Genomic DNA, 15,779 nt, shown 5'->3' on the forward strand with positions numbered 1-15,779 from the left:
CAACTTTACGTATAATCCATGTGGTATCATTTGGCCCATTTTACTAAAGAGAAAATTGAGGCTCAGGTAAGGGAACTGGTTAGAACGGCAGTTCCATTCAGTTTTGACTTCGGATTTCCAAGCTGAACGAATGAAAGAAAGAACGGCCTCAGGTTTGCTCTCAGGCCTCTCCCTGAGCTCCCTTCCAAACCCAGCGTGGACAAAAAACGGTTTTTCTCCCTAGCAGGGATCGAAGTCTGTTCCGGTCCCGGCCCCGCCCCCTTGCGTTGGGCCCCGGCCCGGACCACTCAGCTCTAGCGGGATCCTGAATATGCAAACTAGAGGAAGATATTTAAAGGCGCCGGCGCCACACACAGATCCCTGCTCAGCGCCGCCCTTCCTGTGCGAGTCTGTAGCCCCAGGCCTGGCCCCTTTCGCCCGTGTTCACCATTCTGTGAGGAAGCACTGTCAGCATGTCAGACAAACTGCCCTACAAAGTCGGTGAGTTTCCAGGAGTGCAGCCGGCCGGATCGACTCCGCGCCCGCTGGGGGCCTGTTGGGGAGGCGGCCGCGGGGCCGACGCGGGGCTCTCAGGACCCCTTGAATCGCTGGCTCGGCGCGATCGTGGCCGCGCGAGGCCACCTGGGGGCTGGAGTTCTCACGTCCCAGCGAGGCGGTAGTCAGAGGCGGCCACGGACTACAAGTCCCGGCGTGCCGCGCGAGGCTCGGTGCAGCAGCGCGGGCTGCGGAGCCGCCAACTGGCGGCGTGTTGCGCTCGGAAGAGCCTGGGACTGGCGGGGACCGCGCACCTGGCCACGGCCTGGGACCTTTGGCACCTGCTGGGACCTACTCCAGGAGGCCACGATCCTGCCAGCTGGGTGGACCCGGACAAGTGCCCACCCCTCTCTGGGCCTCCTGTAGGGAAGGCGAGGGCAGTGGAGTCCCTCAGGCGTGGGAGGAGAGGCCTGGAGAGCGAGCCTGAGGTCGACACTAGTCCCCTCACAGGAGACTTTGGGTTCGTTACTCAACCTTTAGGGTCACTCTCCTGGCCGACAGTGACAGCCGTGCAGAGAATCTCTAAGAAAACTTGGACTGCTTAGAAAAATCCTTGCAATTTATCAGTTAAACTGATAGTTAATGTTCACCGGGCAGTTTACTGTGGGATGGGCACCGCCTTCTATCTTTATTGTAGATTAATTCATTTTGTTCTCACGACTTTTTTGGAGAAGGGACAATTTCTCATTTTACGATGAGTATACTGAGACACAGGAATAAAGGTACCTTGCTCAGGATCTTACAGCTGTGAGTTGGTCTAGCAGGATATGAATGTAGGCCTTGTTTGCCTCTAAGCACACCTTTTCACCACTGTATATAAGTGAACACACCTGGAACAAACCTAATGAACTGTCAGCACAAACTTGTTCAGGCTGCTAGCAGTTTTTAAAGTAAATTCAAGGCACCATTAGACCTGGAGAAAGGCAGCAGTATTTATGGAGCACTTGCAGTGTATCTGCTGATTTGTGTGTTTACAAGATAACCTTTGGAGGTGGACTTTATCCCATTATACAGAGAAAGAAACTGAGGCACTAGTGGGATGGACTTGCAAAGATTCTGTAGAAATAGTAGCTCATCAAGTGGCCAGAATAGACCGTTGTTCCCATGAAACTGAAGTACAGAAAGGTTAAGTCAAGGGCACATCAGTGCCTGAGCTAGAATGTGGGCTCCTCATACTGTGGAGAGATCAGCCGGTCAGGGTTGAGGGCATTGGGTTATGTGGGAGGAGGTAAGGCTGCATTTGGAAGTAGGGGAGTTGGGTGGATAGAATTGGAGGAAGGAAGCCGCCATCAGGAAAGGCATTTTATGCCAGACCTTGCCCGTATCACATCTTTTTTTTTTTTTTTCCTTTTTTAAGTTTATTTACTTTGAGAGAGAGAACATGAGCAGGGGGGTGCAGAGAGGGGGAGAAAGAATCCTAAGCAGGCTCCACACTGCCAGCACAGAGCCCCATGCAGGGCTTGAACTCATGAACCGTGAGATCATGACCCAAGCTGAAATCAAGAGTCAGATGCTTAACCTACTGATCTACCCAGGTGCTCCCCACATCACATCTTTAATCCTCAGGGCTCATAGCAAGGTTAGAGATTATTGTTTCCATTTTACAGATGAAGAAACAGGCTCAGAAGGGGTATTGGCTCTTCCTCTTGGTTTGCTCTAGATAGGTGCTCCTGCAACTTCTATAATTCCTTCGCAACCTGGGCACCAAAAAAACCCAGAACTTGGAACACTAGACCCTCCTCCGTGCCCTTGGAGTTGAAGGATCTATGGAAAACTCAGGGGCTGGCATGCCTGTCATGAGGGCAAGTGAAGGAGTTATTTTTAGCTGGAGGAACCTGTGGTGGCTGAGGGGATGGAGCTTAGCAGGATAGGACAAAGCCTATTGTCTGCTATTGCTGGGCCCCTCCCATGATCCTTGATCCTTGAGAAGGGCCTCTGTCTGTAGCTCTGACACCTCTGCCTGGCCACCACCCCCACCTCTGCCATTGACTGGCTGTGGAACCTGGGGTAAACCCCTCTCTGGGCTCTTTCTTCATAGGTAAATGCAAATGCTGGGTTCCCATTTGTTTTGTTTCTTGCCACGCCCTGTGTTGTGCCAGCCCCTTTCATGGACCCCCCTCTCATTCCTTTTTAACAACCAGGAATGGTTAGTAGATGTTTGCTTTTCTCTGTGCCAGGCCCTGCTGAGCACTGGAGATACAAAGGTGACTAGAGGATAAGTATAGGACAGACATGGATCTGGATAATGTCATGGTATTTTCTCCGTTTTGTGAGATCTTCACATTTATCTGTCTGCATGGCCACCTCCCCAGTTCTAGTCTTCCTCCTCCCTCTCTGGTCTCTTGTTCCATAGACACATGCAGCAACCAAAGGGGTCTTTTCAAAAGACAGATCTGGTCATGATACTCCCCTTAAAACTTTGGAGCTTCCCACCTCACTGGGACTAAAATCCTGACTCATCCTCTTACTCCCTCTACCAGTAGAGTCACCCTGGTGCACTCTCTGTTCCTCCAGCAAGAATATATACACCAAGTTCTTTGTTGTTTCTAGGTTTTTGTTGAATATCTACTCTGTGCCAGATACTATATCAGGTGCTTGGGGAGGAGCCTTCCAGGCTAAGAGAATTGCTTGGATTAAAGCCCTTAAGTGGGAATGAATTTAGCTTCTTTGAAGGAAGGCCATGTGGTTGAGCAGCTAGTGAGGAGAAAAAGGGTGGAGAGGTGGGGGAGAAGGGTGGGCAGTGAGTAGTTAGGATTTTATTCAAAAGTAAGGGCAAACCAGTGGAGATTTGTTTTTTACTTAAGCAGAAGAGTGGAGGTGATATAACTTAAATTTTAAAACGCTTCTTCCTCTGGCTTCTGTGGGAAGAATAGCATGTGGGAGCAGGGAGACCAGTGAAGAGGCTGCTTCAGTGATCCAACGTGGCAAGATGTGTTGGGACGTTGCAGATGGGTTGGAAGGGAGCGAAAGGGGAAAAGAGGAATCAAGAAATCTTAAGGTTTTGTCTGGGGTGGCTGGTTGAATGGTGGTTTCATTTCCTAAAATGGGAAGGTTGGGGGAGTAAAAGTTTGGGAAGGAGGACCAGGAGTCCCAGGGGCTCAAACCCAACACATAATACATATAGCTGATCATCCAAGTAGAGATGGCGAGTAGATAAGTTGGATTATAGGAGTCCTAAATTCAGGGGAGAAGTTTGGGCTGGAAGTTTGGGTAGGAGCCATTGCTGTAGGGAAGGTATTTAAAGCCTGTAACGTAATGAGCTCTTCTGGAAAGAGGGAGATGATGGAGCCCTGAGGGCTTGGAAACATTACAGTGAGTTATAGGAAAAGGAGCCTGGAAGGCAGGAAGAAAACCACAGAAGGATAGGCATAGAAGCCAAGAAAAGACAGGATTTCAGAAGGAGGGCAAAATTCATGGGAGCAGTGCTTCAGGGAGACACGTGAACATAGATAGTTGACCATTAGATGTAGCATTAGGCCAGTTTTGGGTGACCTTGGGAAGAACAGTTCACTGGAGTAGTGAGGTCTGCAAGGAGGTGAGAGTACATGGGATCAAGCCCCACCTAGCAGAGACCACTCTCTTGTACCAAAAGAATGCTTGGTGTGTAGCTACAGATGAGGACCAATGGATTCCATGGAGGAAACATGGCATAGCTCTGAATTCTTCTCAGTGAATTGTGAAGTAAGGTCATTAGTTGATAAGGAGAGGCATTAGAGGTTTGGACAGAATGGAAAAGAAGAGTGAATTTACTATGAAAATGTGTTAGGATTGCGGAGTGTCCCCTTATGGTCTTCATATGATGATTTTCCTCCTGCTGGACTCTCTGGCTTGGGTGCAGTGGAAGGTTGGGTTTAACCAGGGTGGGAGTTTTGCCAAGGAGTTCTCAGAGGAGACAGTGGAATCTGAACCTGTGGAAGAAGTTGAGAATAGGAAAGTGGTGTGGTGAGGGACTGTGGAAATCGGTAGGATTAATGCATTAGAGGTTCTGACCTGACTGACTGTACTCTTATTGCAGTTAGGGCTCCAGAGGGAGAGAGGATTGGAAAGATGGGACATGGCCAGAGTTGTTTGCTTGAAATCAAGGTTTTCAAAGGAGAGTAGCATTGGTAATGGCCTGCCAAGGTGGATGGGTGGGGGTGGGGCCAGAGGGTGATAGGGGAAGGGGGTTGTGTGTTGAGGCACTGTGGGAGTAAGTCCCTCCCATGGGGGAGGAATATTTCATCTCTGAATGCACAGTAGTTATACAGTAGGGGGCAGACTGTTTTAGTTTTATTATTTGTTATTAAATTCTCTGCAGTCCTTTCCCTCCACCCACCACCTCTTTGGGCGATTAGCAGGATCCAAATTTCCCTAATAATAAAAATCACCAGGAGTCCCAGCTCTCTTCCTAGACCTATTGAATCTTTTTTTCTCAGGGAGATGTTACAAGTATGCCTGATGACTGTATCTGGGGAAGTTTGCAACCACTGACCTACAGAATGGGTTGGTGTGGCCTGGGAGAGAAAGAGGGTTTGATTATTAGAAGAGTATTGAGATGGTGAGAGAGCATTATAGTATCCTTCTTTCCTGTCTGAGAATTTGGACAAATTTGAAACATTTGGGGTGGCAGATAGAAGCCAAAACTTAACCCTCATAACTAATAGCATCAAAGCCAGAGGGTGTAGATTAGTGTTGAAGTCCGATGATCCTGCTAACAAAAGGCCAAATTCAGTAGTTACTCTCCAGTTACAGGCAAGGTGAGCTTAGGTAGGTATGCAAAAATTGCTTCCTGTAGGCTGGCTGGCTGCTGCTTGCTTGCAGAAGAAGGGAGAGCTGAACTGAGCATGCCCTTTGTTCCTCTCAAGTTTACCAATCAGACAAGGCACTCTGCTTCCCTTAGGGCAGAGAGGCCAAGAGTGTTAGTTACACAGGTGAGTTTCCTCCAAGTGGAAAGAAATCAGTCTTGGGGAAACAGCCTTTTCATATGGTCAAGGAAACGAAGCAAATGTGTTGAGCCCAAGGCGTTGGAGGAAGTCACTGAGAATGATGACTTGGAAGATGGAGCACAAGGAGCTACAGTCTTTAGGAAATGAGGAGGTTGGTAGGTGGCAGCAGAAAGGGTAGTGGGAGGTACGTATAGGTTGATAGCTAATTAAAAAAAAACTTTTTTTTAAATGTTTATTTATTTTTGAGAGAGGGAGAGAGAGAGAGAGAGTGCGAGTCGGGGAGGAACAGAGAGAGAGGGAGACACAGAATCCAAAGCAGGCTCCAGGCTCGAGCTGTCAGCGCAGAGTCCGACGTGGGGCTGGAACTCATGAACCGTGAGATCATGAACTGAGCTGAAGTCAGACGCTCAACCAACTGAGCCACCCAGGCACCCCGATAGCTAATTTTTAAGGGACACTTACCTGCGTTGTAATTTTCACATACCTGTGTGATTCTTTGATTAAATGTGTTCTCTCACAAGGCTGTGAGCTGCCTAATTTAGTGTTTTGTGTCCACAAGTGGATAAGTGAGAGTGGTGGTGCTTTGTGGTTGGTGGGATGAGGCGGCTCATGGAAATCCCGTCTACCTTGGCCCTGCAGCCGACATCAGCCTGGCCGCCTGGGGACGCAAGGCCCTGGACATCGCGGAGAATGAAATGCCGGGTCTGATGCGTATGAGGGAGATGTACTCGGCCTCCAAGCCGCTGAAGGGCGCCCGCATCGCTGGCTGTCTACACATGACTGTGGAGACAGCTGTCCTCATTGAGACCCTCGTAGCTCTGGGTGCTGAGGTGAGTCCCTTGGCATTTCTGGTGTGGGGGCAGGGGAAGTCCAATGTGATGTCCCTTCCGGTTGGCAGAGGCTCCAAGCTTGTCACAGTGCCACCACCCTTTGTGGTGACTATTGTTATGCAAATTTCCTCCCTGACTGGGAAGATAGTTTCTGAGTTCCCTCAATTCACATCTTCCTGATTGAGGAGCTCTGGTAGGAAAAACTCAACACCAAGGGCCTACCGAGTCATCTAAGGACTGGTTCTCATTGGCCCTCCCAGGGTCACGTGCCTGCCATGGACCAAACATGGTGCCGGAAGGATGGTGTGCTCTGATTGTTTCAGCCTGGGTTATAAGTACCAACAGCTGGCAGCTCTTCCAATCTGTCTGGGAGTTTTGGAGTAAGATGGTTTCCCAAGATGGGGCAGGGAAGAGCAGCCAAAACCAACTGAGTACACCAAGGCTCATTCCTTGGACCTCTTATTTCAACATTCACACCCAGTGATGTGATTTTGTGGCCTTAGATACTGTCTGTATAGTGCTGACTCCCAAATATATGTATTAGCCTGGACTTCTCCCTGAAACTCCAGACTTCTATATCCGGCAGCTGATGTGTCAGTCCTCTCCACTTAGAGATCTAGTAGACTTCTGAACCTCAACATGGCCACACTCATGATTTCCTATTCCCCTCTTCTTCCTTCAGTCTTCCTCATGTAAGTAAATGGAAACACCAGGCTTCTAGAACCTGGGATCATCCCTGACTCCTCTTTCTCTCTCACCCCAGCAACTAATCCTGCAGCAAATTCTGTCCTCTCAACCTTCAGAATGTACCCACCATCTCCTCTACTGCTACCATTGCATTTCTTGCTGAATTCTTACAGCAGCTTTTTCAGTTGTCTCCTTGCTTCCTGGTGGAGCCATTTACCCTCCACATAGTACCCCGTGATGTTTTAAAGCCTAAATCAGGTCTTGTCAATGCTCTGGCTCCCATCTACTCATCAGTTGTCCCTAGCCTATGGTTGAAGAGTCAGCTGGGACTAGATCCTGAGCCTCTCCCTTCTCTGTCCACGGCTTTGCTTTATCCCTGTCCCGTGATCCCAGTGCTTCTGAGCTGTCTGTGACCAGCAGCCCTGTCTTGTTGGCTGTTGTAGGTGCAATGGTCCAGCTGCAACATCTTCTCTACCCAGGACCATGCAGCGGCTGCCATTGCCAAGGCTGGCATTCCTGGTGAGTCTTGTTTGTTGCTAGGGGTTGTGAGAATGCATGAAGGGGCTCTGCTTCTCCCTGTTTGGTTCACTGACTCCTACTGTGGCAGGTTTTCCCATGGCAGGGGAGAGAAGTCATGGTCGTAGAATTCTAGTCTAGTGATTTAAGGAAAGAGTTTTTTTGTCCCACTATCATCTAAAATCCTATGGAATGCACTTACTGGCCCATCTCAAATCATGTAACCAGGAAGGGTGGGATCTTATGGTTGGGAACCACATGATGTTACAGAGAGGAAGTTCCTTAAAGGAAGGATGTAGGTCTATTTCCAAAAGAATCAGGGAGGGATACTGGGTAGAAAAAGAGCCTCAGAGGTCCATTGCCTAGGGTCTGATGGTCTAGGAACCTGAGGAAAGACTATCACAAGCTGCTAGAGAAACAGGCACACATCTGCCAGGGCTTGGGGAGGGGAGTGGTTAGCTCTGATGGTGATTAAATGGGACATTCACAATTCCTTCTAAACAGCCATAGGTAGAAGGAAATGGATGGAGGAGGACTGTTCCAGACCCTGGACTGTCATGTCTTCCCCTGCTCCTCAGCCTTATTTGGGCTCCATGACCCTTCTCTGGGAAGAGCCTTGTTTTCAAGACCATTGTCTGCTTTAGTCTGGGGGAGTGGCATCTGGGCCTCCTTGGCCACTGTTGTTTGCTCACAGGAGATTCTTGAGAGCCCCATACCAGTGTCCCAGTCTGGGCTGGCAGTCAGGAGTCCTGGATTCCGATGCCTGTTCTGGAATGCCCATGCTGCGTGACCTAGGCACATTTTAGCTCCTCTCTGAGCTGTAAATGATGGGTGATAGTAATGCCTGCCTCAGAGTGTTTCTGAGGAAAAATTAGATGGTGTATAAGGCAGTCAGAATAATGTCTGGCACAGAGAAAGTGCTCTATGCATAGTAGCTGCTATTTGTCACTTTTTGGCCAGACTTAGCCTGGGACAACCTACCACAGAGACTGCTGGGCAGTGCAGAATGACTCTTGGATCTTGGCTCATGCGTCCACTTGAGTGTGGCTCAGTAACGCTGTAGCACCTTTATCCCAGCAGTAGGCATTGTGGGTGGGAGCCCTGGTCACTAGGTTGAGGTCCCAGTTGCTGAGGCCCAGACAGAAAGTGGTAAGGAGGGAAATAATGATTTCCAGATACCTATATCTTGACCTCCATCTCACTTAATCAGTACCATTGGAGGTGAGGAAACTGAGGCTCACAGAGGTGAAGTGATTTGCTCAGTCACTCAGCTGGTGAGTGTAGAACCAAGATTTGCACTTAGATCTATCTGGTTCTAAGTTGTGTTCTTTTCATTGCCTGAGTCCTCAGAAGGGCTGGAGGTGGGAATTAGGTAGGTTATATTGGCCCTGCTCAGGTGGTTTCCTGGAGCAGGCACCAGTGGGGAAGGCCAGGCCCTGATGTGCTGTGCCACTCAAACTCCAGTGTACGCTTGGAAGGGTGAAACAGATGAGGAGTACCTGTGGTGCATTGAGCAGACGCTGTACTTCAAGGACGGGCCCCTCAACATGATTCTGGATGATGGAGGTGACCTCACGAATCTCATTCACACCAAGTACCCACAGCTCCTGTCAGGTAAGTGCGGCAGGTGGGTGGGCAGGGTGTTGGTGGTTCTTGCCCATGTGAAAGCAGCAGGCCTGGCAGGACTCCTACTGCCTCGAGCAGCAGATTCTGTGGAAGATGGGAGGATGGCAGGCTCCTGCAGACATGCTGGGGCCTGGCCTCCTGATTTCTGATGGTGTGGGGCTAGGTGGTGGTGGGTGGGGCGGGGCGGGGGGGGTGAGGGGAGGCCTGGCTAAGGTCTGGTTCAAGGGCAAGCATAGGCCAGGGCGGGGAACAACTGGGAAGGAGTCAGTTTTGCTAAAAGCAGTGTGAGGAGGAATGTAGAGGAGGTAGTGAGTGCAAAGGCCCTGAGGCAGGGAAGGATGGACTATTCAGGAAACAGAAAGGAAGTCAGCATGGCAGCTTCCTTCACTGGGTAGAGTTGCAGGATGTAGCTGGAACTTTAATCAGACTCAACAGACCAAGAGAGAAGAGTTGGGCTTGATCCTGAGAGCAAAGAGAAGTGAGTGGATGGTATTTAAAAGATTTCTCTGAAAATATATACATTAAAAATGACTGCTGGCCCCTGTGTAGAAAATGGTTCGTGGCTGGGAGACCATGCAAGAGATGATGGTGGTGGGGACTAGGGCAGTGGCGGCAGGGATGGAAAGCTTGGGATTGCTGGGAGGTGGAATCCTTTGGCCTGATGATGGTGATGGCTCTTCTTGCCTGCTAGCCTGGAGGATTGGGTGACTATGGTATCAGTCATGGAAATGGGAACTCAGACGAGCAGCTTTGGCGGGTAAAGATGAGGAATTTGGGTGAGTTGAGGTGTGGGTTTTCTGAGGCTCTTGTGGCCTCATCCCAGAGGCACCCCGTTTATCCCTTGGGCAGTCCCTTCCTGGCCTTGGGCTCATTCCCTCCGTTCTTTTTCAGGCATCCGAGGCATTTCTGAAGAGACCACAACAGGGGTCCACAACCTATACAAGATGGTGGCTAACGGGAAGTTGAAGGTGCCTGCCATCAACGTCAATGACTCTGTCACCAAGGTGAGTCAGTGTCGTGTTCAGCTGTTGGTTCCCATTGCAGCTTAGTAGGCCTCTGAAGAAAGATCCCTGGGAAGGCTGCAGGCTAGGGACTTAGCCTTCATTTGAGGGGGGTAAAGGAGTGATAACTGAGGGTAATAAGTCCATTAAAGAGGGAAAGAACTGTACAGTGAGTTTTAGGGCTGGGCACCAAGAGCTTGAAAGTGAAGCAGGTTCTAAGCAAGTCTCTCCTAGCAATTGATCCTTAGGAAGCCTTCTAGACTGGCATAGGCTAGGGAGAACGTCTCGGGCTAATCAGAGCAAGGGGCATATGAGTGCATTAGCTGGCGGGAAAAAGTGATCAGTCCAAGACCCACTAGGCCAGGATGCTGAGAGTAGGTCTGAGGCCCAGGGGCTTTGCCTGCCCCCATCACCCCTTTGCCCCTCTTCTTTCAGAGCAAGTTTGACAACCTGTATGGCTGCCGGGAGTCTCTTATAGATGGCATCAAGCGGGCCACAGATGTGATGATTGCAGGCAAGGTGGCAGTGGTAGCCGGCTATGGCGATGTGGGCAAAGGTTGTGCCCAGGCCCTGAGGGGTTTTGGGGCCCGCGTCATCATCACGGAGATCGACCCCATCAATGCACTGCAGGCTGCCATGGAGGGTATGACAGGGCGAGGGTTGGCTGTCAGCCACTGGGGCCAGAGGAGGGCCACCCTGGCCCTCCTCCAGGGCCACCCTGGATGACCTGTGGACACCGTCTCTGCACAGGCTATGAGGTGACCACTATGGATGAGGCCTGTCAGGAGGGCAACATATTTGTCACCACCACGGGCTGTACTGACATCATCCTTGGCCGGTAGGTGCCAGGTTGGGGGTCTCAGGGAGCAAAGGAGGCTTAGGGCTGCTCTTTGTCCCTGACGGTCTTCCATGGGTTGGCACTCCCCAACAGGCACTTTGAGCAGATGAAAGATGATGCCATTGTGTGTAACATCGGACACTTTGATGTAGAGATTGATGTCAAGTGGCTGAACGAAAATGCTGTGGAGAAGGTGAACATCAAGCCCCAGGTGAGAAGCCTTAGCAGGGTGGGCAGATGGGAGACTGTGGGGGACATGACTGTGGGCTAGTCACTAAGAAGGGTAGATGAGGAGGCTGTGGCAACCTGGGCAGTGGGATGGGGGAGGAAGAGAGCCCGGTTTCAGGGCCACTTAAATCAAAATCTTAGGGTGACACCAAGACATCCCCATTTTTTAAAGCACCCAAGATGATTCTGCTGGGCAGCCAATGTTGAGCACCACTCCATTCAATTTTTATTTAGCATGGTGGTTGAGAACATGGGATCTGTCCTCAAAATGTCCAGGCTCAAACTGCAGCAACTTAACCCTTTATTTATTTGTTTTTTTAAAGTTTATTTATTTTGAGAGAGCATGCACATGCACATGCACACACATGCACTCACATGAGTGGGGGAGGGGGAGAGAGAATCCCAAGCAGGCTCTGCACTGTCAGTACTGAGCCTAGTGTAGGGGCTCGATCTCATGACCTGTGAGATCATGATCTGAGCTGCAATCAAGAGTTGGATGGATGCTAACCAACTGAGCCACCAAGGTGCCCCACAACTTAATCCTTTAGTTTCTTTTAACTTCTTTAGTTTAACTTCAGTTTCTCTATCTGTGAAATGGGGATAATAATAGTACTTATAGGGTTGTTATTAGAATCAGATGTGATAAGTACACACACACACACACACACACACACAGTTTGTGTATGTTCTTAGCCTGTGGGATTAATGATAATTATTAGCTAATACTTACCAAGTGCTTACTATCTGCCAAGCCATATGTCAAGTACTTTACTTGTTCAGCTCATTAAATTCTCACAGCAGACCCATGAGATCTCTAGCACAGAGTTGCTTAATAAATATTAGCTCTTATTAATTGTGAGTCCCACCCACTTGCTGGAGGTTGTTCTAGGACAGTCCAGGCCCTTCACAGACACTATTGGAGGCAGGAAGGCCTTTCTGAACCACAGAGTAGGATAAGGCAGTGGTGGACATTGGCAACAGTGCCCTACCAACCCTCACTGCTGCTTTGCCCACTTGCAGGTGGATCGCTACTGGCTGAAAAATGGGCGCCGTGTCATCCTGTTAGCTGAGGGCCGGCTGGTCAACCTGGGCTGTGCCATGGGCCACCCCAGCTTTGTGATGAGCAACTCATTCACCAACCAGGTGCTGGCACAGATAGAGTTGTGGACTCACCCTGACAAGTACCCTGTTGGGGTCCACTTCTTGCCCAAGAAGGTGGGTTTGCATCTCTACCCTCTTAGAGGTCCTCACAGTGTCCTCCACAGGGCAGAAATCATTCTCTACATTTAACAGAGGAGGAAACTGAGGCCCAAAGCAGGGTATGACTCCCAGTGAGTTGCTGTTGTCATCTGAAGGCTTGACTGGGTTGGAAGATCCACTTCATGTCCATGTTGGCAGGTCTCAATTCCTCACCACATGGGTCTATCTGCATAGGGTTGCTTAAGTGTCGTGATGAGATGGCAGCTGGTCTTCCCCCTAGAGTGAATGATCCACAGGAAAGCAAAGGAGGAAGCTGCAAGTGCCTTTTAGGACCTTGTCTCCAAGTCCCATGACATCATTTCTGCTGCTTTATTCTGTTCATTAGAAGTAAGCCACTCAAAGGGTGAGGAATTGGGCTCTACCTCGTGATGGAAAGGGTATTATGAATTTATGGACAAAGAACTTAAGGATATATTTTAAAACAGTCACAACCATTTTAATCTAAAAAGGAAGTCTTGGCTATGTAACGGAGGAGTCTAAGATTCAGACACTGGATCCAGGGATTCGTCTTTCTCTTTGCCTTGGCTGTTTTCTTCTTTACATTCACTTCATCTGTCAAATAGACTTGTCTCTGGTGAGCTGAGACTGATATTCTCACTGTTTAAGATTCCCTCCCTTTTTAGGAATTGAACAGTCCTTGTCTCTACCTGTCATAGAATATATGTTCTGTCCATAGATATATTCCAGAGGAGCATTTGGTTAGTTGCTTGTGTTGGTGGAGGGTGAGGAAAGAGATGTAGTTGATGGTCCAACCAGGGATAGTTGGAGGGGAGTATGTAGCATGGTTCCCTCTTGAGTAAAGGGAGCCAGGCAGCCAAAAACAACACATCCGCTGAACTGGCTGTGAGGATAGAATAAGGTAGTATTTGTAACACATATGACAGATACTCCCACAGAATACTTCTTGTCTCTATTGGTAGCTGGATGCAGGTACGGGGTCGCACAGCATGGCACTGATTCTAGGTCTTCCTGTGTTTTTCTCCAGCTGGATGAAGCAGTAGCTGAAGCCCACCTGGGTAAGCTGAATGTGAAGCTGACCAAGCTGACTGAGAAGCAGGCCAAGTACCTAGGCTTGTCCCGTGATGGCCCTTTCAAGCCTGATCATTACCGCTACTGAGAACCAGGCCTGTAGTTTGCCTTATAGTTGCTCGCTATAAGGTGCTGGCCTTGCTGGGGTTCCACTTCTCTTCATCAAGAGCAAATGGCACCAACTTTGAAATAGGTTTGTTAATGTCCCCCATTGACTTCCTGGTGCTGGTCACTCAGTCTTTAACCTCTGCTGCTGCATCTCCCATACTGCTTCAAGTGTGGCATCATGAATTGAGAAGCCCCTTCTGAAGCCCTGGTCATGATAGAGGTACACAGGAGATAACCATAGGGAACCATGAGCAGAGGGGTTTTGGAACTGCTCAGTCAGTCCTTACTTAGGTTGGAAGTTGGCAGTGGTAGTCACAAAACCCATGCACTTTTCCATCTAGGCCCTCCCCTGACCTATGGCCTTTATATTCATGTTCTAATTTACTGGTTCACTGGCTCCTCAGCCCATGACTGATGAGAATGAACTATATCAAAGGGCAGGGAGGAACTCTTGGGAGTTTGTCCCTGAGAGCCTGGCTTAGTGCTGGACATTCTATTGTTTAAGAGGTTTCTCAGAACAATGAGGTCAGTACTTTCAGTTCCTATTTTACAGAGGTTAGAATATAGTGTTATAGGAAAACCAAAAAAGGACAAGAGATGTGACAGCCAGAAGTTGAAAGAGGCCAGAGAATCATAAAAGCAGGCAGAGATCTGCCACCTCTTTGTAACATGATGGCTCCTATCACAACCCTGGATCAAAAATATTAATTTGGTTTATAATGTTTAATTAATGTTTATAATGTTAAAAGAGAGCAAGAAAGTGGGTAAATTAAAAATTTGGTGCCTAAAAGAATTTTGAGTCTTTATTATATAGGTAATCCACAGCCAACAATATATGGCATGAGTAAGGAGTAATAATAGTTCTGTGCTGATGAAGGCGAGGGGTTGTTCTGCAGTGTAGGGTGATAACGGCTGCAGACAAACTCTTGGGCTTGGAAGAATGAGTAAAGTGAAGAGAGAACTCTGTCTCTTCAGGTATGTCTCTTGTAAAAAGCCTGTTTTTTTAACCTAAAGACTATCATTTAATAGGTGAATTTAGCCCACTTATATTTATTATAATCTCTATTCATATTTTTTCCTCTACCTTATATTTTTCTGTTCCAATTCATATTTCCTTTTCTCCCCATTTATACTTTGGGTTGATCCAGTTCTCCTCTCCTGTCTCCTGTGTGTGTGGGTGGGGGAGGGACTATTATTTATTGAGTACCTACTGGATGCTGGGTATTTTGTAGTTGATTTTCTTTATTCTCACAACAATCTTAAAATTTTTTTTTTTCAACGTTTATTTATTTTTGGGACAGAGAGAGACAGAGCATGAACGGGGGAGGGGCAGAGAGAGAGGGAGACACAGAATCGGAAACAGGCTCCAGGCTCTGAGCCATCAGCCCAGAGCCTGACTCGGGGCTCGAACTCACGGACCGCGAGATCGTGACCTGGCTGAAGTCGGACGCTTAACCGACTGCGCCACCCAGGCGCCCCTATTCTCACAACAATCTTAGTAATAATGTTATCCTAATCTTATAGATAAGAGTGGAGACTCATAGAGGTTAAGTGTCTTTCCTAAAATTTGTAAGAGGCCACTTAAAGGAAATTGAGCTCCTTCCTATTTGCCTAAGTGGTCATGTATTGAACTCTGTGCTGGTCTTGGAAATCAAAGCAAAATAAGAACCCACCTGGAAAGGGTAACTGGAGACTATTTTCAGGTTCATCCACTGGATGGAGGGCCTGCTGTGGATACTGGAATGTTTGAGACCTGACCCTAGCCTTTTGGGATCTCGAGCTAGAGGGAGAATGCACACACAAGAGAGCTTTGCCATCTCCTGGCACTTCTCTTTCTCTGCCCAGCTTTAGAGTTCAGTCCCTGGCAGCAGTAGGAGAAAGGCAGCAGAGAAGAGGTGATGCTTAAAATGGATTTTGAAAGAACTGATGATTTTTAACTGGAGGAATTGAAGGCGAGGGCATTCTAGGCAGAAGAACAGCTTAAGCAAGAGTGAGTTGCGGGGATGGGGTAGGGAAGAGTAGTCTGGCTATACTATAGTGGGAGATGTGAGGTAAGGGGCTAGAAAGGTGGCCTGGGGGACAGGCAGAATAGGCCTCAAACACTAAGATGACACCTGGTTTTAATCCTTGAGCTGCACAGACTCCCAAAATGTCCCTATTTGACTGAACATTCCACAAATATGGTTTGTTCATTTTT

At 48.6% G+C, this 15,779-nt stretch overlaps 1 protein-coding gene across 1 annotated transcript; it reads left to right on the forward strand.

Annotated features, from left to right (window-relative positions):
- Window positions 1-353: 353 nt before the first annotated feature.
- AHCY (adenosylhomocysteinase) lies at window positions 354-14,372 on the forward strand. The gene is made up of 10 exons (XM_047068989.1): window positions 354-480; window positions 6,099-6,289; window positions 7,420-7,495; window positions 8,957-9,106; window positions 10,010-10,122; window positions 10,555-10,762; window positions 10,870-10,957; window positions 11,051-11,168; window positions 12,206-12,400; window positions 13,431-14,372. The coding sequence occupies exons 1-10, from the start codon at window positions 453-455 to the stop codon at window positions 13,560-13,562; spliced, it is 1,299 nt and encodes a 432-aa protein (XP_046924945.1). The 5' UTR covers window positions 354-452; the 3' UTR covers window positions 13,563-14,372.
- The last annotated feature ends 1,407 nt before the right edge of the window (window positions 14,373-15,779 follow it).

Source organism: Lynx rufus, unplaced genomic scaffold (genome assembly GCF_022079265.1).
Source record: "Lynx rufus isolate CCGP_SWC_20201006 ecotype Redwood Valley unplaced genomic scaffold, mLynRuf1.p SCAF_8, whole genome shotgun sequence".
Taxonomy (NCBI): Eukaryota; Metazoa; Chordata; class Mammalia; order Carnivora; family Felidae; genus Lynx; species Lynx rufus.